General features: G+C 31.8%; 1 protein-coding gene across 9 annotated transcripts in view; it reads right to left on the bottom strand.

Moving 5' to 3' along the window:
• The window catches only part of LOC146997696 (inositol polyphosphate-5-phosphatase A-like), a 110,400-nt gene that overhangs the window by 15,641 nt on the left and 70,903 nt on the right, over positions 1 to 23,856 (bottom strand). For all 9 annotated transcript variants that reach the window (XM_085815480.1, XM_085815483.1, XM_085815481.1 and 6 more), the window contains 2 exons: positions 16,526 to 16,630; positions 8,252 to 8,307 (listed from right to left, as the gene is read on the bottom strand). In XM_085815480.1, coding sequence (XP_085671606.1) covers positions 8,252 to 8,307; positions 16,526 to 16,630 — 161 coding nt within the window. The remainder of the gene's footprint in view (positions 1 to 8,251; positions 8,308 to 16,525; positions 16,631 to 23,856) is intronic.

The following is a 23,856-nucleotide window of genomic DNA, read 5'->3' as shown; positions in this document are numbered from 1 at the left end:
AATTAAAAAGCATTATTATTTAATTAAATACTTATATGCATATCTATGAAGAATCCTAGATTTTCTTCAAATGTAATTAGTCAAACAATTTTTCAGCACGAAATTTTTCATAGTTCTTTCAATTCAGACAAACTTTGATGAGCATCCTTGAACTGAAGGGATTAAGAAGTCCCTTCAATTCAGCTCATTGAAATTTGATTGAATGCAAGGTTTTTTAATCTGCAGATTTTATAGGTGTTTTGTCTTATGAAATACTCACCACCTAACTACCCAAATGAATGAGCTATTTGGCATTCTATAATATTAAGAATATATGATAATTTTCCTCCTGAAAATGATCATCTGAAAAATCTATTTAAACATTTAAGAATATATTTCAATAGTTAATAACTTCAAACCTCTGAAATAAAACTTTATATATTTGCTTTCCTTACAGTATGATATTTAGATAAATTAACTATCTTCCTTGTGGGATGTATAAGTTATCTTTTGCATAATACGTTATTCTTAGTCCTAGAATCTTTTAAAAAATATGGGATTATTATATGTGAGGCCAATTAACTTGTAAGGATTTTATGTTTTACTAAAGTTTATTTTATTTTAAAACTTTAGTGTCTTCTCTTATTTTCCACTTCCGGCCAGAATAAATGTGGTTAGTTTTAGTATGCAAATTGAGCTTGCAAACTATTAAGTATTTAAGTTGTGGCTTTTAGCCAAGAAGGAGTTAAGAGAGGGAGAGACTTCTCGCCACCTTATTTCATGCACGCTTTTCAGTCAGTTGCTGTCCACCTTTCAGGCCAGAAATTTAGTCCGCTTGATATTGAAGACATACTGTAGTTTTCCCGCATTTTGTGTATTACATACGTAAAGACCTAAAAGGCCAATCTTAGTGATACTAGTCTTTGTATAGTATTTGAGTTTAGCTCTTATTTAAATTTAGTTAGTTTGTAGTTCTTATTTTTTTAGTTCAGACCACAAGTACTGTTCTTTGTATCCTGAAGTGTGGAAGCAGCTGCAAACCATGAAGAATAAAGGGTAATTAAATCCTTCCCATCTTTGTCATATCTTCTACAATTTCATCGGACATACTTTAAAGTAAACTCACTGTTCTTCTCAGGACACCCACATGTTCGCCAGAGTGATTAGACGAAATAGTAGTCCGAATAAATTGAGCACAATTAAAAAGCTTCATAGAAATATATTATTTGCCTCAGAGCTAAAAAGCACAAAATAATGAGAGTTTGCTCTGGGTCTGACTTCTTTATTTCTGAACTGACTGAGTGAGTGAATTTTTAAAAATTCCAACACATCGATAAGCGAGTTTTCTTCACAGAAACCTTCAGAGTGGGCAGACAGCCTTGATGAGATAGCCCATAACAAAATAAATGAAGTACATTAATATTCTCTTTCTGATGTTAAAAATTTTCATACTGGCTAATTAGAAACATATGCAGTTACAAAGTTCATTCAATGAAGTTTCAAACAGATTTCTATTTTTATGTACACCTATAAATATCTATTTTATACTTTTCATATATACATGCACATCTGTTGGGTTTACAGTTTAGACACTAAAGCACAGTACCAGCAAATAATAATATTTAAATGAATCACTAACAGCTCTTATATGAGAATATTTCATCAATCAGAGGCCAAGCAATTAAATCCATTGAATTCTAATAGTTTACACTGGATTTGGCTTCTGGCATACAGGCTGATGTTTTCTATAAATAATGTGAATACATAGCAGTTTTTCTTAGAAAGCATCCCTTCCAAGACAAATAACAAACAATAATTATTGCCACAAACACCTAAGAATCTAATTAGAATATTTCTCAAATATATTGCAAACTGGCATTATCAGAGATGAAATTTATTGATCATTCTTTTCAAAAATACCAAAACCTGCAAGATAACCCGAATATTTAAAAAAAAAAGGGGGGGGAGGCTTTTTATACCCATTACTGTACATAACAAAGTAACTAAATTCAGCAGGCGCAAGAGCTCAGTGAACAACTGCTTTTCAAACTGGAGGTAGAATTTTCTTGCCTCTCTGAAGCAAATCAATTCAGGAATATTTTCTATGCCACACTACACAGTTCATTTAATCCTTATTAACAACATAGCTGACTGCTCACTAGAGTATCAGCAAAACATTGATATTGTACATGATACAAATGTATATAAATAAAGAGGATATATACACAAGATGCAATTGGACATATAAGAAATACTCTTAAAATCAAATTACTCAGATAAAAATATCACCCGCAGAATAATTAAGGATAATGTTGCTCTGGGTACGTCACTTTTACTGACAATAATGTTGCATGTATAAAGGAACATGAAAATTTCTCTCAAAGAAGTGTGTCTTTGATGAAGCAGCAACCAGTCCTCTAAATAGTGCATACATAATTGTACATGCAAGTATAGTTCTAGAGAAAGAAGTACAACTAGAAAAAAGTTTCCATAAAGTTTCTATTGAAAACTCAAAATATTTATGAATAATAATAATAATAATAATAATAATGATCCTGCAGTTTAATAGGAACAAGAAATTAACTCTCTTTACAAAACTCATGTATGATTTTATATCATGAATAATAAAAGTGTGGGGATTCCTTGATAAATTTATAAAGTAATATAATTTTAACAATGCAATTCAATGAAGATATTTTATTATTTAGGTTGGCACACTATTTGTGACGTAAACTGTAGATTAATCCTGTAAAAAACATTATTTAACGTCCTTCTCCAGATTTGTTTTCTTGAAATTATTTTCAATTTCCCAAACCTAAAATTGCCTCTCAAAGTAAAAAAAAAAAAAAAAAAAAAAAAAAAAAAAAAAAAAAAAAATACTTAAAAGTGACATGGCAAGGTAGCAATAAGTGCTTTTCAAACTGGAGGTAGAATTTTCTTGCCTCTCTGAAGCAAATCAATTTAGGAATATTTTCTATGCCGCACTCACAGTTCACTTAATCCTAGTAAACAACATAGCTGATTGCTCACTAGAGTGTCAGCAAAACATCAATACTGTACATGATATGGATATAGATAAATAAACAATATATACAAAGTTAAGTTGCAATTGGATATATAACATATCATTGAGTTACAATTGGATAGTGGATCCTCTCTCACAGCATTGCCCAAAACAAGCCTCTATCATTTGTTAAACAGGTTTTAACTCAATAGTATGTCCAATGAGCTTTGCTTGAAATTTAATCTGCAAGTGAAATATCTTTAAAATGAAAGGTGGTCTTCCTGAAAGATACAATTCAAATTTGAGAATTTGGCCAGAATACATAATAATTGGAAATATAACTGTTTAAAAACTAATGTTTTTGTGTCAACACTGAAAACAAATATTTCTGAAAGAAGGAAATTAGAAGAATGAACAACTGCAGAAAATCCATTTCAGAGAAGTTGCATGTTCAAAGCAAAATATCTGAATGTTCAAACCGTATTTTATTAAAATTTTTCAGGCAGTGTAGCACATCAAGTAGTTAAGCAAATGGGCCTATGTAAACTGAAAAGGGCCAAGATACAACTTTGTGGATGAATGCAAAAGATGATTATTTTTTTACTGAAGGGCTGTATAAATTTACATATGTCACAGAATGTTATATCGTAAATTGAAAACCCAAAGATGTCTCAGCCAAATGATTAAGAATTTATCCAAAGTTCAACAATCAAGTAAAAAACATTTATACCATCTAAAAACATTTAAATGTTGATGAAACTAGTCATTTCTTTCTTCTCCAGTTTTTAAAATACCTCACCTCTGAAGACCTTCAGTATCACGGTGAAAATCCCTTCACTATTTTATATTGAGCAAATAAGGAAAATATAGAAGACTACTCTTAAGAATGTTACAAAAACCAAGATGTTTCACAACTATTGACAATATGCAGCCCAAAAAAGTGAATGACAGCAGACATATTTGTAGAATGTGTCAAAAAATTGGCAAAGTATTAAAAACTCAAAAATAATTTTTTGCGAACTCATTTTTTTTATATTACACTATTTAATTCTTATGATTTAAAAAAAATGAAATATTTAAACTTATTCTGAAATACGCATAACATTTTAACAAACTTAAAAGTAAGATGATAAAAATGTAATAATATATAAAAAAAGTCACAATAACAAAATTGTTTAAAGCCAAGGCAATGAAAAACTGCATAAACAATATATGTATCTCCTCCTAAATTAAAATTCTATTATCATCTTTTTCATTTATATATTCTTCCAGAATGGCTCACTGAAAGACGTACGAATTGTGCTTACTATATTTCCTTTTTTTAAGACATCTATTTTTTAAATGCATCATGGTGTACACTGGTTCACAAAGCACTCTTTAAAAGGAAATGCAGTTAAAATAAATAAAAAACACTGAAAAAATTTATATTAATAAATACTTAAAAGTACACAATTCAAATGTATAAAATTAAATTTTTTACATAATTATTTAAAGGAATATAATTCAGTAATATATCTAAAGCAATTCAGTAAAATTTGAAAAGGGAAAAAATTCCAACAGTGATTAAAAAATGTAATATATGGCAAAAATATTTCTACGAAAGAAGAACTGAGACTTCGGCAGATTAAGAATGAAAAGAAAAGTGAAATATGTTGCCAAAAACTAGGAAGTTCTCCAAGTGAATTACTCTTGGGCACAATGTAAAAAAAGCGAGCAAAACTTAATTCTCAAATTTTTCCTTAAATTTCTGATCACAATTTATAAAATTCGATATTTGAATACATTAGTTCAGTCTTAGAATTGAAATATGGAAAAAAATTGCCATGCTTTTTCAGAAAAATTCCAATTTTATGTCAGAATAAGTATATTAGAATAACACTGCATATAAATATATCTTATGTTATCAAATATATATCTTATGTTATGCTTTCAAGACGTAAAAAATGCAAGCTGAATTTCAGCAACTGGCCGAGTAGAATGGAAGATACAGAATTGCTTCCCCGCTTTCTTTTATTTCCTTGATTCAGTTATACCTGAAAATGCCCTGCTAAGCTTATAGTTGGACACTCTTTAAATGCATCAGAATCCTTTACATGGAGAAAAGCATTTCCCTCACCCAAGTTTCATGAAAACATGCAATATAGCATGAATATAAATTCTGGACCAAGGCATCTCTAAAATATATGACAGGACATTTCTGTACGAATGACTATAATACTACAATAGAACACACCCTCCCAACACCTAGAACAACTCCCAATATTACTTCAATGTCAGCAATCAAATCTCTCAGAAGCTTTGCATGTAATCTCTACTTCAGCTGAAAATGTTTTAATTTTAGTGAAATTTATTCAGCAAAATTTACTTAAAACTGATTATTTGCGTTTACAGAAAAATATGGTTAAACATTAAATTTAACTTTTTAGAGCAGAAAAACAGACAATTGAAATTTCATAAAACAAATAATTTTCATTTATTTTGATACTATAATATTTAGATAGATGTAATATTAATTTAACAAATATAAACATATAGATACTGTATTTAAAATTTACATATTTATAAACATAGTATATACTTTACACATGCCACTTTCTCAAAAAAGACGCAATTTTTATACCATTTTCATTGCAATTCGCATGTTAATTTCCTTGGATAGATTACACATATTAGATGCTTTAACACATAATTTAAGTGCAATTTTGTCTTTGAAATTTTAAACCTTGTGGTTTGGTAAATGATTGAAATGTTTATAACTGCAAGATTTAAAATGCTTGTAAAATGTATGGATTGACAATCATACTGATAATGCTTTTATGAAATACTTGTAAAAACAATGATCTGAACAATGTTTGGTCTTTATGGCCAAAATTCAATTGTTTTAGAATTGTTTCTTTATTATGAGTAACTAAAATGCTTCACTTTAAGATTATCATTACCATAATGTTGCTAATATAATGCCAATACAAGTAACCCTCGTATAACACAGTAGATAGGTTCCTAGAAAATGCCGTGTTGTGTGAAATCATGTTGTACGAGACCCAGAGCCAATATAAAAAGGGGCTAACACACAACAAAGAATATTACATATTTTAATTTAATACAACTTTAGTGTAATAAATTTCTTCTTTGTCATTACTCAGTATAATCAACAGAGAATGTTTTTTCAGTGGAATGAGATCGCTTTCACTTTCATTATTTCTTTCTTCATTTAAAGTTCTGCCATTCTCTTCTCTCTTTACAAAATCTGTAATTTTACTTTGCTTACTAGTTCTTACCCGGTCATTTTAAATTTCTCGATATAGGGGTAGACATTAATTTAAAAGTCAAACAACAAAAATCAGCATTATGTTTTCAAATTTTCACAGGACTAGTTTCGATGGTTTTACCGAACCATCATCCTCATTTGCAAAAGTGCAAATGAACAAGATAAGATAAGAAAGACTGAACATGAGTTAAGTTACCGGCAACATCTATTGATGAAATGAGAGCTAAAACATAATTTCTTTAAAGATAATCTAATCTTATCCCTGTTGTATATTGTTATAGGGTTCTTGCAATTTATGAATCGTGTTACAGCGAAACCGTGTTACAGGATGCTGTGTTGAAGAAGGACTCCTGTACTTCTACACTGCTATGTGTCTGATAAATAAATAAAAATTAAAAAAATAAATAAAATAAATAAATAAATATGCTTTCAGCTTTTTAAATTATCTAAAATTTTTCTTCAAATAGTATTCATATTTCTTAACAAGCTGTTTTATACTTATCAGTTATTTTACTCAATGTATGATGTTATAAAATTATCAACTGACACAATATGTTCTATTAACAAGTCTTAGTTCTGCATGCTTCACCTGCCATAGCCTTCAGATTTAGAATTTTCTTCTCTAATAAAAGAAGGCAATCAAAATGCATATTTTATTTCTAAAACAGCAACTAATCAAAACATTTCACCAAATTCATATTTGACATTTGAAAGGGTTTAAATGAGCACTGTACTTTACTTAGAAATAATTGCATAATGCAATGATTTTTACAATAGTAGCTACAAGATTAACCCATTTTTCACTGAGAATGAAGAAAAGTAACTTATATTAATATCAGAAACATGAAAGAAGGTGAACTGCATGTCACATTGGGATTTATTTTCATCTAACCAATGAAGAAAAAGTACACACTTTTGGAATTCTACAAGATGTTAAAATTATACCATTAGATATCCCACATGAAACAAATCATAGACTTCCTTCAACTTCAAACACAAAAATTCTATTCATTCCTTGAGCAAATTGGTTAAAAGTCACCTACAATTAATAAAATTAAAAAATATGCATGAAAGATACAAAGGCGGAGACACAACTGAGTGTCAAAATAACACACCCATTCAAAATAATGCTTGCCTGTTGCATCCCTCACACAACCAAACTGATCCCTTCACTTGATGTTACAATGAATATATTCACTAAAGAAAGAAAAGTTCAGATTGAGCCGGAGACTAGCAAACAGACAATAATGAATTTCTTTCTACTGAGGTGGCTTAAGCTCTGAAAATTTTTACCTGCCAGATATCATTGCATGAAATTATAAAGTTAATGCAAGCCACATCATGCAGGTTACGAACTTTTAGCAAGCACCTCTTAGTGGCTAGCATCGAACTGTTCCTAAACCTAGAAGGCTTCTCTGAATCCTGGAAATAATACTGTATGGCTTGTTCAGCACTTTGTGGAGACATCAGTCCATGAATACTCTGCTTTGTCTTATGATTATTTTAACCTTCAACAAGTGGTTAACCTCATCTTCTTTGCAACTGATTAACCTTTTTAACAACAATTCTTCACACAAGGACTGCAAGACAATGAAGCAAGACAAACAGCTCATAGTGATTTCTTAACGTGAATTATCATCTGATGATATGTGAAAATACAGATGAGTTCATTTAACTTTTTATGATGAAAAATAATTTTTGCATTTTTGTTGATTTTAACTCTTTATCACGCATTTTCAATAATAATGATTGATTCTCAAATGCCTTTATACAAACAGTGAATGCTTTTCAAAAACCACTCAAGGTTTCAGATGATTTTGGTCACCTCAGAGGTAATGTTTAATACCAGTGTTTGTTAATGTTCTCATGAAGTTAGCTGTCTACAAAAGGTGGTCATCACAGGAGAGTTCAGTATATTACAAAGCATTTTGGGGGGGGAACTAAAATATACATACTATAAGATATCTAGAAAAATTAGTAAAATGAAAAAATATGCTTACTTTTGTAATAAATAACCTAATGCATTTTGCCTAGTTTTACTGTATCTTGACAGAAACTGAAATATAAAAATATTGGTCCAATCATATATCGGATAAGTTTAAAATGAAGTACATTGGTGAATATAAAATAATAGTAATACCAACTGAAAACAAAATAATAGCAATATCAAATAGAAGTAAACAACAGTAATATCAACAAACAAACAGTTTTTAAAATATGAATCTAATGATTCATATTTTAAAAAGCTTAAATGACAATGAAGCATTACGCTTTCAACATATTAAGCAAAATGTTTAACAATAAAAAAAAAAAAAAAAAAAAAAAAAAAAAAAAAAAAAAAAAAACCACGTCAAATGACCAGTCACTTTAGCAAAAGCAAATTCAAACACAGTTTTTGTTTTTTTCTGTAAAATTGTTAATTCATAAACTGCAAAAAGCAGACCTAAACATCCACAACAATTTTTTTAAAGCTTCATTTAAACAAATATATATTTTCATATTAATAATAAATACTAAAAATAAATTTCAGAAATCAGCAAAGATAAAACTGGCTCTAATATAATCCTTGGACGATATAAAAGTAAAAACAGCCACAAAATAAATACATTAATAGATGCCAGTTTTCAGTTATAAAAACATATCTAAATTTACTGAAACTTTAAGCATTGCACCAGAAATCTAATATAAACTTACATTATTAGTTTCATAAAATTTAAAAGTTAATTTGCCAACCACTGCTTCAAAAACTATTTTGCTGCAACACCTTTCAAGGTACTTAAAGAGTAGAAATTTTTTAATGCATGTTATAATCTCTTTCAGACATTATATGCAGTAATGAAAATCCTGTTCACTAGCAAAAAAATAATTTTAATACACTAAGTTTTCAGTAACTATATGCAATACAGCAAACTTAGCAATATTGATAGCAAAGAATGCTGATCAATATTGAAAAACAAACTTGGCAGTTGAGGCAAATAAATATTCATCTTTATTTCAATTGACATTTACAGCCACAATTCACCTGGCACTCTAGTCATGCCTATTAAAAAATATTTACCTTTCTGATACTGTAGTAGGAATAGAGCAGCAAGGCAAGCGTCTTAGCAAGAGCAAAGAGCAAAAGAGCATAGCTATTCAATATGAAAGTTCACTAAGAGAAAGATTTATTCTCAAAATTTTGAGTTCAAGTTCTGAATTAGTTACATCTTCAATGTTATGTAAGTCATATTATATGGACTGATCTAGACAGAACACAGTCCAGGAACAGTTAACAATATTTTTAGAACAGAGAGGGAAATGACCAAATTAAATATAAGGAATTAACTGGCTATTGCTAATTTAAATTGTAATTTTAATTCGCATATACTTTATCTTCCATATATGCATTTCCTACCTTTAGGGTTAATCAAATAAGGAAAAACAAGAAATGTTTCATGATAAGATGATACAGTTGGTAAAATCCAATTTTTTTTTTTTTTTTTTTTTTTTTTGTCAACATAGTATGCTGGTAGAAATTTGCTTGTATCGAATAGAAAGAGAGTGACAGCACGCTTTTACTCTGCATCAGATAAAAGAATGTCTGGAACAACAAATGTGTGATAAGAAGAATCTAGATGGTAGAATGGGATATTTCACTTAGCCACCATCAGTCTGCGAAGAAAAATGTAATGAATGAAAATAGACAAGCAATGTGAAAAAAAGTTGGATCAATAAGGTAAAGTAGTAAGTACTTAACAAAATGTTAAGTTAAATAATTAACAAAATGTTAGGTAAGAATATCCGAAGGATATTTGTATTTTTTTCTAGGAAAATGGTAGAAATTTGAAAAGCACAGAAAATTTAGGTTGGTTGGTTGGAACTTTTCGGCACAAAACTCATGGTGATATATTGATATCACCATGATTACCATGATTAATATTGCGCCAAACAAAAGATTATGTATTTTCAAAACTTAAACTAATAAAGACAAGAACACATGCACCATTCAGTGCATACTCACGAGTCATGATTGGAAATTTAAGACAATGTTACATATAGGTATAAAATAGCAAGCTATAAGATCAAACACACAATTTTCTTTTTTACTAATTTTTGAAAACCATGAAATACAGATAGTAAACTCTATAGTCAAAGGATAAATTCTGATGAATATGAATATAACTAGATCCCAGTTAGATCTGAACTCAAAGATTCTGAAACTCAAATTGGATTCAGGGCATCCAATTAACATGGTAAAGCTTTGTAGCTTTTAAAAAGTTAAAAATGTTAGAATGTGGTTCTTTACCAACTTAATCTTTTGCTGAAATCTCCCAAGTATTAAAATAAAAATTTCAAAAGCAATTAAAATTTGGACAATCAATTAAAATGTGTTTAATGGTTAAAACAGTGTTGTATTTAGCACAAACTGGTTCAATTTCACCCATCAATAGGTATCTGTGTATTAGCCTTGTGAAACCAATTCTTAATCGGGTCAGAAGGACCTCCTCCTTTCGGTATAGGGTACATTTCCAATGTTCTATTTTATGTTTTGTATTTCGTAATTTATTGGTTAACTGTGCATCCAAAAGATTTTGCCATTTCATCAAAATTTTCCTCCCAATCAAAGTGTTGTTATCTGAATAGGGAACGGGTTAGCTGAACAGGCATATTTTGCAGTGACATCCACCAGTTCGTTTCCCACAACACTAATGGATCCTTTATTAGACTAGAATAGAAGAGAAACATGATAATATGACAATCAAAATCGTAAAAACAACCTTGTATTTAGCGTAAGTATTTTGAAACACTCAATCGATTTCAAGGGCAGCTAAAGGTCCCTCCTCATCAGGAAAAAGAAATAACAAGAAAGAAGAAAAATACAGGGAAAGGAGTCTTAGAAACACGTGGTCCTTATCAGCACTGCACGTGGTTGTAACCGAATTTTTAATCAGAGTTGCACTGGCCGGCTACTTTTACTGAGCCTGGTTATCTGATTTAACATGTAACACAAAGGACAAGAAAAATGGCGAAGTTAAAAATAGGGAGCGAGGGGCAAATGCACCTTCACGCTCAAAATCTGAACTTCGAATAATGGAAAGCAACCACTGAACAGATTTTTATACCCTCTGGTAGTACCAAACGTGAGGAGGTAATGCCATCTTTCGGCAAAAATAACTGAATTAAGATAGTAGAATTTTAAAGGCATTCGGAAGGACTGGATTGGACTTCAAAACATTAACTAAACCTGCTAAATCTTTGTGAATGTGAAAAGCCTCAAGAAAATCCAATTCACCTATGGAAGAAGCCTTTTGGATGATTTTTGCAGATCCAAAATCAAAATTATGGTTAAAAGTCCAACTATGATACGCTATTGAAGACTTGTTAATTTCGCCTTTTCTGACATAAGATTCATGTTCCCTGATACGAAACTTTAACGCTCTTTTTGTTTGGCCAATATATCTTAAACCACACTGACACAATATAATATAAATTCCCCAAGAATTCAAGACAGAAACGCAATCTTTTAGAATCGAAGGGTGAATTTTATTAATAGGCGAGAAACCGACTTGAAAATTGAATTTCTGGAGAATCCGTGCAATTTTATAGCTAACAGAAGGATAAAATGGAAGCACGACAAGGTCATTGTCAATCCTTTATTGATCCTTTATTGTATCCTTTATTGTAGGATCCTTTATTGTTGGGTACCAAGCCAAGGCTTAGTACCCAGCAATAAAGGATCTGGTAACCTTTGGCTTTTAAGCTAACACTGAACTTCAGAACTTCTACGAGTAACAGATTTGTGTTATCCACATAGGATTCAAGAGCTTTTAGCACACTAAGCGAGTGTGTGTAACTAATGAAATTTTTCATATGTTGTTTACCTATGGAAGATAGAGTTAATAGCAAAGCAACAATCTCTGCAGTAAAGATGGTATAAGCGAGATAAAGTTTTCTTCCCTCAACAGTATTCCCGCACACGAAGGCAGAGCCGACGTGATCCTGGGACTTAGATCCATCTGTATACACTGCAACATAGTCATTGAAAGCCTGTCTATGTTCATAGAAAATCTGCTTGTACACATCATCATTGGTGTTATCTTTAGCTAAGTTGGAAAATGTGTTGAGAAGCTCAATGTAAGCATCTTTCCAAGGAGGATTTCCAAATATTTTACTGCTTGAACTTTCACCTCTTAGAAGCCATGTTCTTGCATCCACTGTTGAATGCATAATCCCAAAGCAGGAATACAAGAAAGATGCACTTGGTAGAGCAAATAAAACTGGCTATCGAGCACTAAGTAGTTGGCTGAATTATCAGGATGTGAAACAGTTTTTGAAGTAATAGTGAAGAGACAACTACTCATGTCTCAGCTGAAGGAGTGGCTCGAAACATTCTACATACAAACATTGCACAGGCTTTTATATATTTTTGAACAAGGAAATGTGACATTTTATGCAATTCAGCAGATCTTGTCATAACCAAAAATAGGGGAACAATTTAGGTGTTTTCTGTACTTTCTGTAGTTTGAGGTCTTTTACTAGATGATTACTTGGCAGTTTCATGAAGTGTAATAAAATTTTGCAAAGCCATATTTGAAGGAAATAAAAATTCGATCCTGGCATCCCCACCCACCACAGAGTCCAACAAGGGGACTCAGATTCCTGCACCAAGGATAACCAGGTTTATATGCAAACTGAAGCCCCACAGTCAGCTTTCCTAAAAGCAGGTACTCCCGAGAGCTTGTCCCCAAGCCACTGACAAAAGGACCAGTGGCCAGCCGATCGATACCCATGAGTACGATAAAGTGCCTCCCATTTAGAAGAAGCAGAAGCCAAAGCAGTGTGTTGGGGACAGTACATCGTCCTTCAACTACCAGGACCCTCCTTTCCAGTGACATGGATCTCCACGCACGCAGTTTTCTCACCATTCGAAAACTAGAGACAAGAACAGTTCTAGTTTCTCATAACAAACCTCAACCTCGGAAGAGGAATACCACAAAGCAGAAGAAAAAGAGAAAAGTTAGCATTTGAGAGGAGATGGAAAAAGGATAGAAAGGATGAAAAAGGCCTAGGATTGTGATACCCGATCACTAAGACAGTAATCCCCTGAAGGATCTTCACCTGCTATGCTTTAGCTGGGCATATTGAAATGGCCTTCATGTCTAAGGTGGCCCTATCAGGAGTTATGCTCCCAACATACTTCGCTCATTCTGCCCAATGACACACCCCGCCACTTTGATGCAGCATAGCAGAATTTGGGGGGGGGGGTACAGGAAAATTCAGACCTTCAGTACATATTTCATTCTGCTTTAAGCATAATACAGTACAAAGTCTGTAATACAGACATCCACTATCTGGAATGATCTCAAACTCAAAGCCACAAACTTTTCTTTTTGTATGCTTTACGCATGCGTGTAATGTGTTTACACATACGCATTAGCGCACGTTTGCACATGCGCGTTGGGAGGATGTGTCTCCAGATACGTTAAAAAATGCATGGCATAATTTATGGCCAGCTACCATATTTCATGGTGAGGACGATGAAGATGATAGCCGCAAATTTGAAGGTTTTCGGACATCGCAAACTAAAGGCGAAATTTTCCAGTTATTAAATTTTGTAAAGAAATGTGGAGATGTGGTAATAAATGAAGATGATATAGCAGAAGTTTTTCATTGCAATGACAATGCCCCCATCATCAATAAATGGACAGCGAAATCTGTAGTATGGTTCTAGATCCAGAAAATACCATATAGCGAAGAAAGTGACAGAGAGGTTATTGAAAACGAAAAAATTTCAATTGACAAGTCAGTCGGTATTCTCGACACAGCATTTACAGGACTTGAACAGTGGAACTTTGTAACTGAACAAGAAATTATGTCTGTTTATAGAAAGTATTAGCAAAAAAAAAAAAAAAAGCAAATTAATATGAAAGAAATGTTTAATAAAGTAAACAAATAAATATTATTATTATTATTATTATTATTTTTTTTGTAAATTTTGATACCCTTTAGATCATAATTGCTCTTTATTTCATAAATTACGATTTCATATTTTTAATTGTATAATTTCTTCATGCTATCTTACCAGATTTAAATTGATGATCTTTAATCCAAAAAAAAAGCCCTAATCCGGAATTACCGAAGTCCCGACAAGTCCGGATTATAGACTTTGTATTCTATTTATATTATCACTTCAGCAAAGAGAATCCACTCAGGTAAAAGTAGCAATGCAGAACAAACAATATGTTATGCACATATCCAGGACAGTACACATCTCTGTATGATTACATTCAGTTCTTTTGTCAACTATAAACTTTGAAAATTTAACTCCAGGCTTTCTGCATTTGTTAGCTGTAAAATTTAACACCTTGCCTTAACTATGGCATATGAGAGATGTGGTACGTCAATAGGGCCAAAAGTAAACACAACATGTGACAGACATGAGCTAGTTATATTCTTTGGGCTACATGCAACAAAACACTTATCAATTTTCCTGTCTACATTGGAATGTGAAGATATATTTCTTGAATATTAGATACCCTTGAAAATGTCTTCAAAAAGAATACTAAGCTTTGATGAGAGTAATAAAAGTTTGCTAACATTTTAAACTATGCTTTAACAGGTATTTTAAATAATAATATTGACAGTAGTGATATTTTACTTTCTGCATGAAAACATAAGCACGTAAACCATACAGCATGCAATTTAAATAAATAGACAAGCAACAGACAAAAAATAGACAAGACTTGGTTTCCTGTAGACTGGGACGACATGAAAATATAGTTTCCATTGTGTATAATAATGGTTGAACTGAAGCCAACAATTCAAATGAATTCCTCTAATGAGGGCAGTTAAGAAACTCCAGTATTCAGAAAAATGATGCAGTTCAACAGATTTTTGCAAATATCGGGTTTTAATCAAAGTTTCCCACCACTGCAAATATCGTCCACTAAACAGATCACGTTCACCTGTTTAAACGCATTTTGTCAAATGATTTTTGATATTTGAAAGAAAGGAACTTGCTTTAGTACACCGTGTTGTAAAATTTGTAAAAAAATATTGTTAAGTAGAATGGGGTCACAAATAGAACTATCAGGCTACCACATTAGAAACATCATTTATTCCCAGTTCTATTGCAAAAAGTCAGCTACAAAATTTTGCCAAATCATGTGAACAGCTTTTGGTACTAACATTGTACCATATAACTCTGTGATGATTTAGTATCGAAAGTTCAAAAACAAGGACTATGACAGTGAAGAAGAAGAACGTTCTGGGCGAACATCAGTAGGACGCCCAGAACGTTCTGCCTGCCAGAACTTGCAGAAAAAGATCAGTATGCAACCACTCAAGAGCTTGCTAAGGAATTAGATGTTAGCGCCATGTCCACAATTCATGCAATGCATCGCATAAACTTGACATACAAGTTCAATTACTGGGTGCCGCATGAGACGAAGCAGATACAGACAGACATGTTCAGGCCTGCACTAATCCATTTGAATATCAATGCAAGGATAAAATTCTGGACCGCATCAACACTTCTGATGAAAAGCAAATTCACTTCAACAACAAAAACCAAAAAGGGGCTTGATCTGCATGCAGTGAACCTGTCGGCAGCATTGCAAAGTATAATTTTGACTAATAAAAAGATCATGCTTTGTATCTGGTGGGATAACTGTGGTATTATACACAAATAGTATCTGGAAAAAGGTAAAACCCCTGACAGTAAGGTGTACAGCAAGATACTAGTCCATGCTGATGCTACTATCAAGGAAAAATGCCAAACTGAGTTCTGGCGCAAGAAGGTAATATACTCCATCAAAATAATGAAAGACCACACGTGTCTGCATTCACCAGCTGGACTCTGTACAGACTTGAATGGTATCTTTTGCAACACCCACTGTACAGCCCTGACATTGCTTTTTTGGACTTCTACATTTTTTACATCTGCAGCTACACCTTGCTGAATAAAAACTGAATAGAAAAAAAACTTGCTGAATAGAATAAAAACTGGTCTTCACCATCCCCCATAAGCATTCAAACATGATATCAAAATCATGAATGAAAAAAAGAGAGAAAAGCACATTAATAATGTCAAAACTAAATGTATTAAACAGATTTTCGAATCCAATAACAACTCGCAAGGCACATGAAACATATTACTCAACTTCCCTTTAAATTTCCAGTTACATTATATGGCAGTATCTTTCAGACTCTCCCTTGTTTTCATGCAAATCTGATTAAACATAAAAGCATAATTTTTGCAAAAGTTTCAGCAAAATCATTTAAACAAAACTTACATCATCCATGGCTATGAAATTTGATGCGTCATGAAAAAGATGTATCTTGACTAGATCAAAGATTGTATGACCAATACTCCAGCGTGTTCTCGTGAATCCTTTACTCTAAAAACAGAAAATGAAACAAAAAAAAAAAAAAAAAAAAAAAAGTAATTTAACAAATATCAAACACCTTAGCAAAAAAACATAAGATAATGTGCATACAGCATATTTTAGAATTAAGTGTTTAATAGGTTTTAGAGTTAAGATGTGGAAAGTAGTACCAATGAATTGCTGTCTATTAATTTTTATAAAACTATCATATCCGAAACCTCGTAACAGTGTTTTCTTATCATTATGTAGGCCATGTAATATTTCAACACACTTTTTGTAACTTAATTTATAGCAGAACTCTGTCAAATTTTTTAATAATGTAACCAAACCAGAAGTCTAAGAATTATATTAAATAAATGCAATTTAAACATTTCAAACTTGTATATGAGATAAATTTTTAATGAAATGGGAATAAATTTCTATACATGAGTATTTTTTAAATTTGATTTAAGGTCCAAAATTTTAATTCCAATACTAGAAATGATATTGTTCATGCTTTTTACAAAAAGTGCTCAACTGATTTACTTTAATACAGCATTTATAATAAAAAGTCCAAAATCTGGATTTTTCATATTCGAAATGATCTAATATCTGGACTTCAGAACAGCCTTCAGCAATTTTTTAAGATTTTTTTTTCTTACAAAGTATTGGAATGGAGAGTATAATACTAAAAAAAAAGAAGCTGTTCCATAACAGTGATTTTTCTCATTGACTAACTGAGATTCCTACTCATAACATTCAAACACCTGCTGGTTAAGTGGCTATGACTACACTTGCCCTTGAATGGTTGTGGGGGGATTAGCATTTTTTTAACAATGTAATTTATTTTTTAACATAAACAATAAATGAATGTCCAAGACATATTTTTTGGGAGCAGGATGTCGCTCATTCTAGTCTAAGTTGCTATGACTACACTTTTTGCCCTTGAATGGTTGTAGGGGGATTAGCATTTTTTTGAACAATATAATTTATTTTTTAACATAAACAATAACTGAATTTCCAAGACATATTTTTTGGGAGCAGGATGTCGCTCATCCTAGTTTCTGTTCACTGGCATAGCAACAGGAGAAGGAATTTGATTCTGAGGAATTTAAGTTCAGTTAACATTGCAAATTATGCTCTTTCTTAACTTTTTAATTTGATACAGCTTATTATTTTTTGGAGCTGGTATAAATGGCACTGCACTATTAAAATTAAAGTTAGAACTTTAGTATTACAAATTAAAAGTTTGAACTTTTTGAAATCAAAATTATGTTAGGAATATGGCACTGAAGAGTCACTAGAACAACAATGAATAACAAAAAAACTATTCATAATTCTAAAAATGATAATTATGACAAAGTAGTGATTGAATAGATGAGATAGCGATGCTGCACCATTGAAAGTCCAATGCTAATGGCTCTAGGCAAAATATTTAATGAGGATGAAGTTAAAGGCTTAATTCGTATATTCAACAGGTCAGTTAACCAAATTTAAAAATCACCATAGCATGAGGCAGTTCAAAATTTCAGGCAATAAAACTTCAGCTGATCCATGTGTATTCACCAAACTCATTAACCCCTTCGCGCCGACTGTCACGTATACGTGCCAGCAACGAACACACTTACCTACCGGCCGACACGCAGGCGTGCCAGAGGATTGTTCCGTTCTCTACCGACTGTCACGTATTTGTGCCAGTACTTTGGAACGTTTTTCAAACTATAATTTCTGCCACAAGATGTCATTGTATGTCCATATGGTTTCAGATACATGTAAATTAGACCTTCTACTCGAAATGAGAGAATACTCACATACACGTGTTTTTAATTATATAAACAAACGGGGAAATAAATGTTTCCGAATGGCGTGATTTATGACGTCTCTTTAAATCGCACTTTTTATTCGCACGTGGTAGTTGTTTACTGTAAGTAGAGAAGTTTTATTTGCTCTAAAGCATTGGGTATTTTGGTTTGCAGTTCAGTTTTTAGAAAATAATTAGATCTTGTTAGACGTGAATTCTTTGTTTTTACCGTTGCAATTTCGAAGCGTCGAAAATGTTTAACAGAGCATGAAATAGCAGAAATGATGCAAAATATTTCAGATATTGATTCTGAAAGATTAACTGAAAGACATTTTCTAAAACTTTGTTCAGAAGAGACTGATAAGAAAATGAGACGACGATGCTTCGTTTGTTCACATTCCCGGAAAAATCCTCCAAAACGGCAAATGAGTTATTACGAGTGCAAGGAATGTAACATAGGACTGTGTGTAGATCCCTGTTTTCAAATTTTTTATACGAAAAGAGAATTTTAAGTAATATATCTAGTTTTCAGATGTATAATGTTAAAATTCATAAAATGGTGAGTAATTAAAATAAAATATGTAAAATATGCTTTTAAACAAGAAATAAGGTAATTAAAGTATATATATAAAAATATTTATAAAGCATAAGTCATTTAAATACTCTATAGAGCATTATTAAACAATGCATTTATACTTCGGAAATTTCATGGATTTAGGCCTTATAGCAAAAAAGCCCCCGGCCCTGGAGAGACGCTCGCGTAAGACACTGCCGGCCTCAGCGATAAGCGCGCGTTTTCGCTACCCGGCTCGAAGGGGTTAAGGATGAAAGTTATCACCAGAATTGGCTGCTGTCATGACACTGGTGTTGCTTGGTAATATATGAATTTTGAAATACCCAAGCTACCTCTACAGAAAAGACCTAACCTTGTGTCAAAGATTCCAAAGCGAGACTAATCGTTCTGGTATGTGCAAATGTTACAGGAATGCACAAATTTAAACTTTACACAATTGGGAATAACACAACTTTGACTTTTAAAAGAGTAAAATTTTCTCTATCATCGTTTAAATATAAAAGCATGAATGACAGAAACATTAACAAATGACTGATTTTGAAAATCATTTCATACCAGATACTCAGCAAAGTTTGAAATTAGTTGATTCATCGGATGATGCAAAATTTTAGCAATTATAGACAACTGTTCGGCTCATACTTTACTTAATGTTTTAGCTAATGTCTCCATCTTTTTCTTTCCTCCAAATTAAACATAAATCATTTGCCCAATGAGTATCAGAGTGCGTTGTACACTGATGCAGATGTAAGATAGTCTTTTTAAAACCTATGTTGAATTTTCAGAACAGTAACAAGGCCATTCAAGAAATTTTCAAGTACACTGACATAAAATCTGCTTCGTGGATCATTGGAAGGTCATAGAAAGATGTGTCTGAAGATACATTTAGAAATGCTTGGAATAATTTATTGCTAGCTGCCATATTTCACGGTGATGATGATTACAACAATCACAAAAATTATACACAAGCTGAAGGCAAAATTTTCCAATTAATGGAATTTGTGAAGGAATGTGGAAAATTAAGGTCAGATCAACGCCAGCCATTCGACGTGTGGTCAGTTCAACACCATACTTTTTTTTTGTTTTTGTTTGACGCCATACTTTTCATATTTTTATTTATTTTTAGATTACGTTTGCACCACCATTCAAATAAATTTGGTGTCATCATCATTTGGTGTTTCACACCCCACATTATGGGAATTCATAGATGGTCTCAGGCATGTTAAAAAATCAATTGATCAACGTTACGAACAATTTGTATGTAGAGATGAACCGCCGCACAAGCGGAATAGGTATCTGTGAGCTCATATGAGAATTAAAGTAATAGTTGAAGATTTTGAAAATCGAAAAATAATAGAATACCTGAAAGGTGTGACGCATAACTTTGCAATGGATTAGTATAATAACAGTTCTGCGATGTAATCTTATTTATGTGTAATCTTATTTACCTGTAATTATATTTGTCTGCAATATAACTACTTTGTAACCATATGTTTTTTTACCATTTGCGTATTTTGCATTTTTGATGCTGTTTTCTGAAATAAATAAATAAAAAAAAAAAAACCTCCTTCATGTCCCGGGGCCTTGACGTTGGCGAGGGAGTTTCTCATTAATCTGGGACACAAACAAAAATCTAGAACACTTTCACACATATACACACATATATTTATTTCAAATATGCATGCAAACAATTGCTAATTCAATAAATAAAAATCAGTCATATTACTTACTTATATAATTTCATATTTATTCTATAAATAAATAAAAATACTAAAAAAATATGGCGTCAAACTGCCTTGGCGTCGAAACGACCTGCTTCGTTGGGTGCCATTTGATATGAGTTAAGCTTGTGTCAAGAAAGCATACAATAAACTAACTAGCCAGAGTTACATTACAGACATGAAAAAAACTGTGGTTTTTCCCATATCTTCACAAGGACTTCAGAATTACCTTACAGCAAGGTAATGCACAATCATGGAAGCAATCAATGTCAATACTTCAGCAACACACAAAAGGTTACAATTCTGCCTTGACTGTTGGATTCACTAGATGTTTTCCCAATTGAACATGTCTGGTATACAAATACTGCACACACTGGAATAACAGAGACTACCAGCAGCTGCAAATGATAGAACTCTGGCAACAAATTTCAGTCACATGAATTGCAACATCTCAAGATACTGTATTTCCCAGCATATGAAACACAGTGTGATTTATCAGGTTAGAATTTAAGAAAAATACTTTGGTCAGACAGAAGAGGATCTATAATTTATCCTTAAGGTTTTATTCCAAGAATTTTTCTTAACTGATATCCCAGATATCATGAAACAGGCGAAGATTTTGCAACTATAATATTCGAGGACATGTCACACACATTTTAATTTAGTATATTGTTTAGGTTGAGTGTCATTTCCTCGTAGTTTTTTTTTTTTTTTTTTTCTTGCCATTTTCCTGAAGTGCAACATTTACGCTGATATGATCTTTCTTCTGGATATTACGCTACGTAATTTGCTGATTGCGTTGCTACAGCCTGAATCTGTGGTGCCACGACTTAAGATATGGCCAATGACAGACAGCCACTGCAACCTCGATGAGCCAAACCACTAAATTCCCTGAAGTAATGTACAAGAATTTTTAGTTTTGTTACAGTCATATAGCCTAGGCATATTTTCACCTGTTTTAGCATATGAAATTGTTACAAAGCTGAAACAGCTGATTTGCCTTTCAGATACAACAATTTAACCAGAAATTCATTATTGAGCAATACAACTGACAGTGACTCATCAAAATTAGAAAATATAAAAAAACTAAATTTCAGCAGATGAACAGCTTAATCTCTTTGGCATTTCAATTACCCTACAGTATATATTCCTACTTGTATTCATTGCATGTATTATGGTCAAAGTAAAAAATCCAGTGATTATTAATAATAATCCAGTTGTTGGTTTAATGTGATAAATAACACAAAATAATCACATTTACTAATAAATATTTATAATCATCAATGGGGTTTGGTCAATGCAAATAATTAAGCATACAAAACAGAAATTTCGAACTCTAATGAAATTTTAATGTCATGCAAACATGCATGAAATTAAAAAATGTCTTACAACAATGATTACTGTTATTTATTACATACTTTAGCATTTTTCTTAGCAGTGAAATTCAATCAATGGAAAAAAAAAAAAAAAAAAAAAATGTTTTATAGCAATGATTACTGTTATTTGTAAGATACATTCATTATTTACTACATCAAATAAATTATATTATGAACACCTTACAGCAACAAAAAATGCAAATAAATTGCATTATAAACACACTGCTATTACATTTTAAAGAAATTATTAACGACTGTGAAATATGAATTTACGGAGGGTTTCTGAATTTTTCCACTGTAGTGATTTGGGCTACCATTACTTGTGCAATTACAATATTGAAATCCCTGACTACGTAAATTTCTTATGAGCACATTTTCTTACTTATTTTAATATTTGTAACTTTATTGACTAAAATAAAAGCTTCCTAGCATACACTACAATAATTCTTTGGTTAGAAGTTGGTTTTAAATGCCATGTTTTGAGCTTAAATTATTTTCATTTTGTTTAAAAATTGTAACAGCTATAATTCACCTTATCAGCCTTTCCCATGCCATCCCTCTGGTATTTTTATCCAAACGGTTTCTCCTAAATTAACAGCTGCAGGTTTTAACTTAAAAAGTGCTAACATGTTTTCTTCTTGCTTATTTGGTGACAGTTTAGCACAGCGCTAAGTTTCTTGAATAATTTCTGAGACTTCATCAATTCTTTCTCTTTTCAACTTCAGAATTATGTTGCTCCTTTTCTATTACCCAACACTCTTATTTCTGTTTTTCATTACATCTGCAACAGTCTCTACCTCCAAGTCTTCATTCAAATCACCCAGTTCAACTTCCATATTCATTGCACCAGTATCTTTATCCTCGACTGAGATTACTTTCTGAGGATGGATATCAGCCTTAGACTCTTAATAATGCCAGGTATTCTTCATCTTCAATTCCTATTAACTGGCAAGTAGGTTCTTAAACATGCTTTAGCTTTACAGCTAAATATAGCTTCATACGTGCTGTGATCTCTTTCTAAGCAATGTGCACCATTTCTCACAAATTGAATAAACTTTATGCCTTCTGACCACTTTGTATGTTTGTTTCCAAATCAGCAAGTAACACCTCTTCAATATCTTGTTTCAATATTTTTATTAGCAAATTATTTACCATTGCCAGTCTTAGCTCTCCATAACGTGAACACATCCAGCAGATGATAGGTAACTTAATTTGCTTTTAATGCCCTTTACTGAACAATTTTCATTACATGGTCTCGTTAAACCGTTATAAACTTAATGTCTCTATTCGCTTCCGACTGTAAATCAGTAAGATCAATTTGACACCTTGGATTCAATTTAATGCTTTTAACAAAATAAACAAACAAAAAAGTTTTATCTTGGAACGAATTGTTTCTTTTGACAAAATTCACAAAGATTTAAATATATCAATTTTAATCACAATCTGCTTATATTTTGTCTTAAGCATTTTTATCATTCTATTGCACCCTCCATGGCCTCCAGAAAAGCATAAAGTATAATTAGGTCTTTTTTATTTTTAGCTGCAGCAATATGTTTTTTTAACACAACCAATTCTTCACAATATCATACCTTGATAGTCAATGATAATCTTCTGGTTATTTGCCAGAAGTCTTCTCTTCATTTTCCTTCTCTCTCTAGGGGAAAAAAAAAAAAAAAAAAAAAAAAAAACTTTCTAACTGAGATTTTTTTCTTTTTTCGATTTTAGCATATCAAAACCATCATCAAAATGTGCCCTCTGAAATCTAAATCATCATCCACTGTGCTTACAAA

The sequence above is a fragment of the Stegodyphus dumicola genome, chromosome 4, assembly GCF_044657685.1.
Source record: "Stegodyphus dumicola isolate Sdum_Otavi_A_Nest chromosome 4, ASM4465768v1".
Taxonomy (NCBI): domain Eukaryota; kingdom Metazoa; phylum Arthropoda; class Arachnida; order Araneae; family Eresidae; genus Stegodyphus; species Stegodyphus dumicola.
The sequence above is the reverse complement of the archived record's forward strand: the minus strand, read 5'-3'. Positions and strand labels throughout refer to the sequence as shown.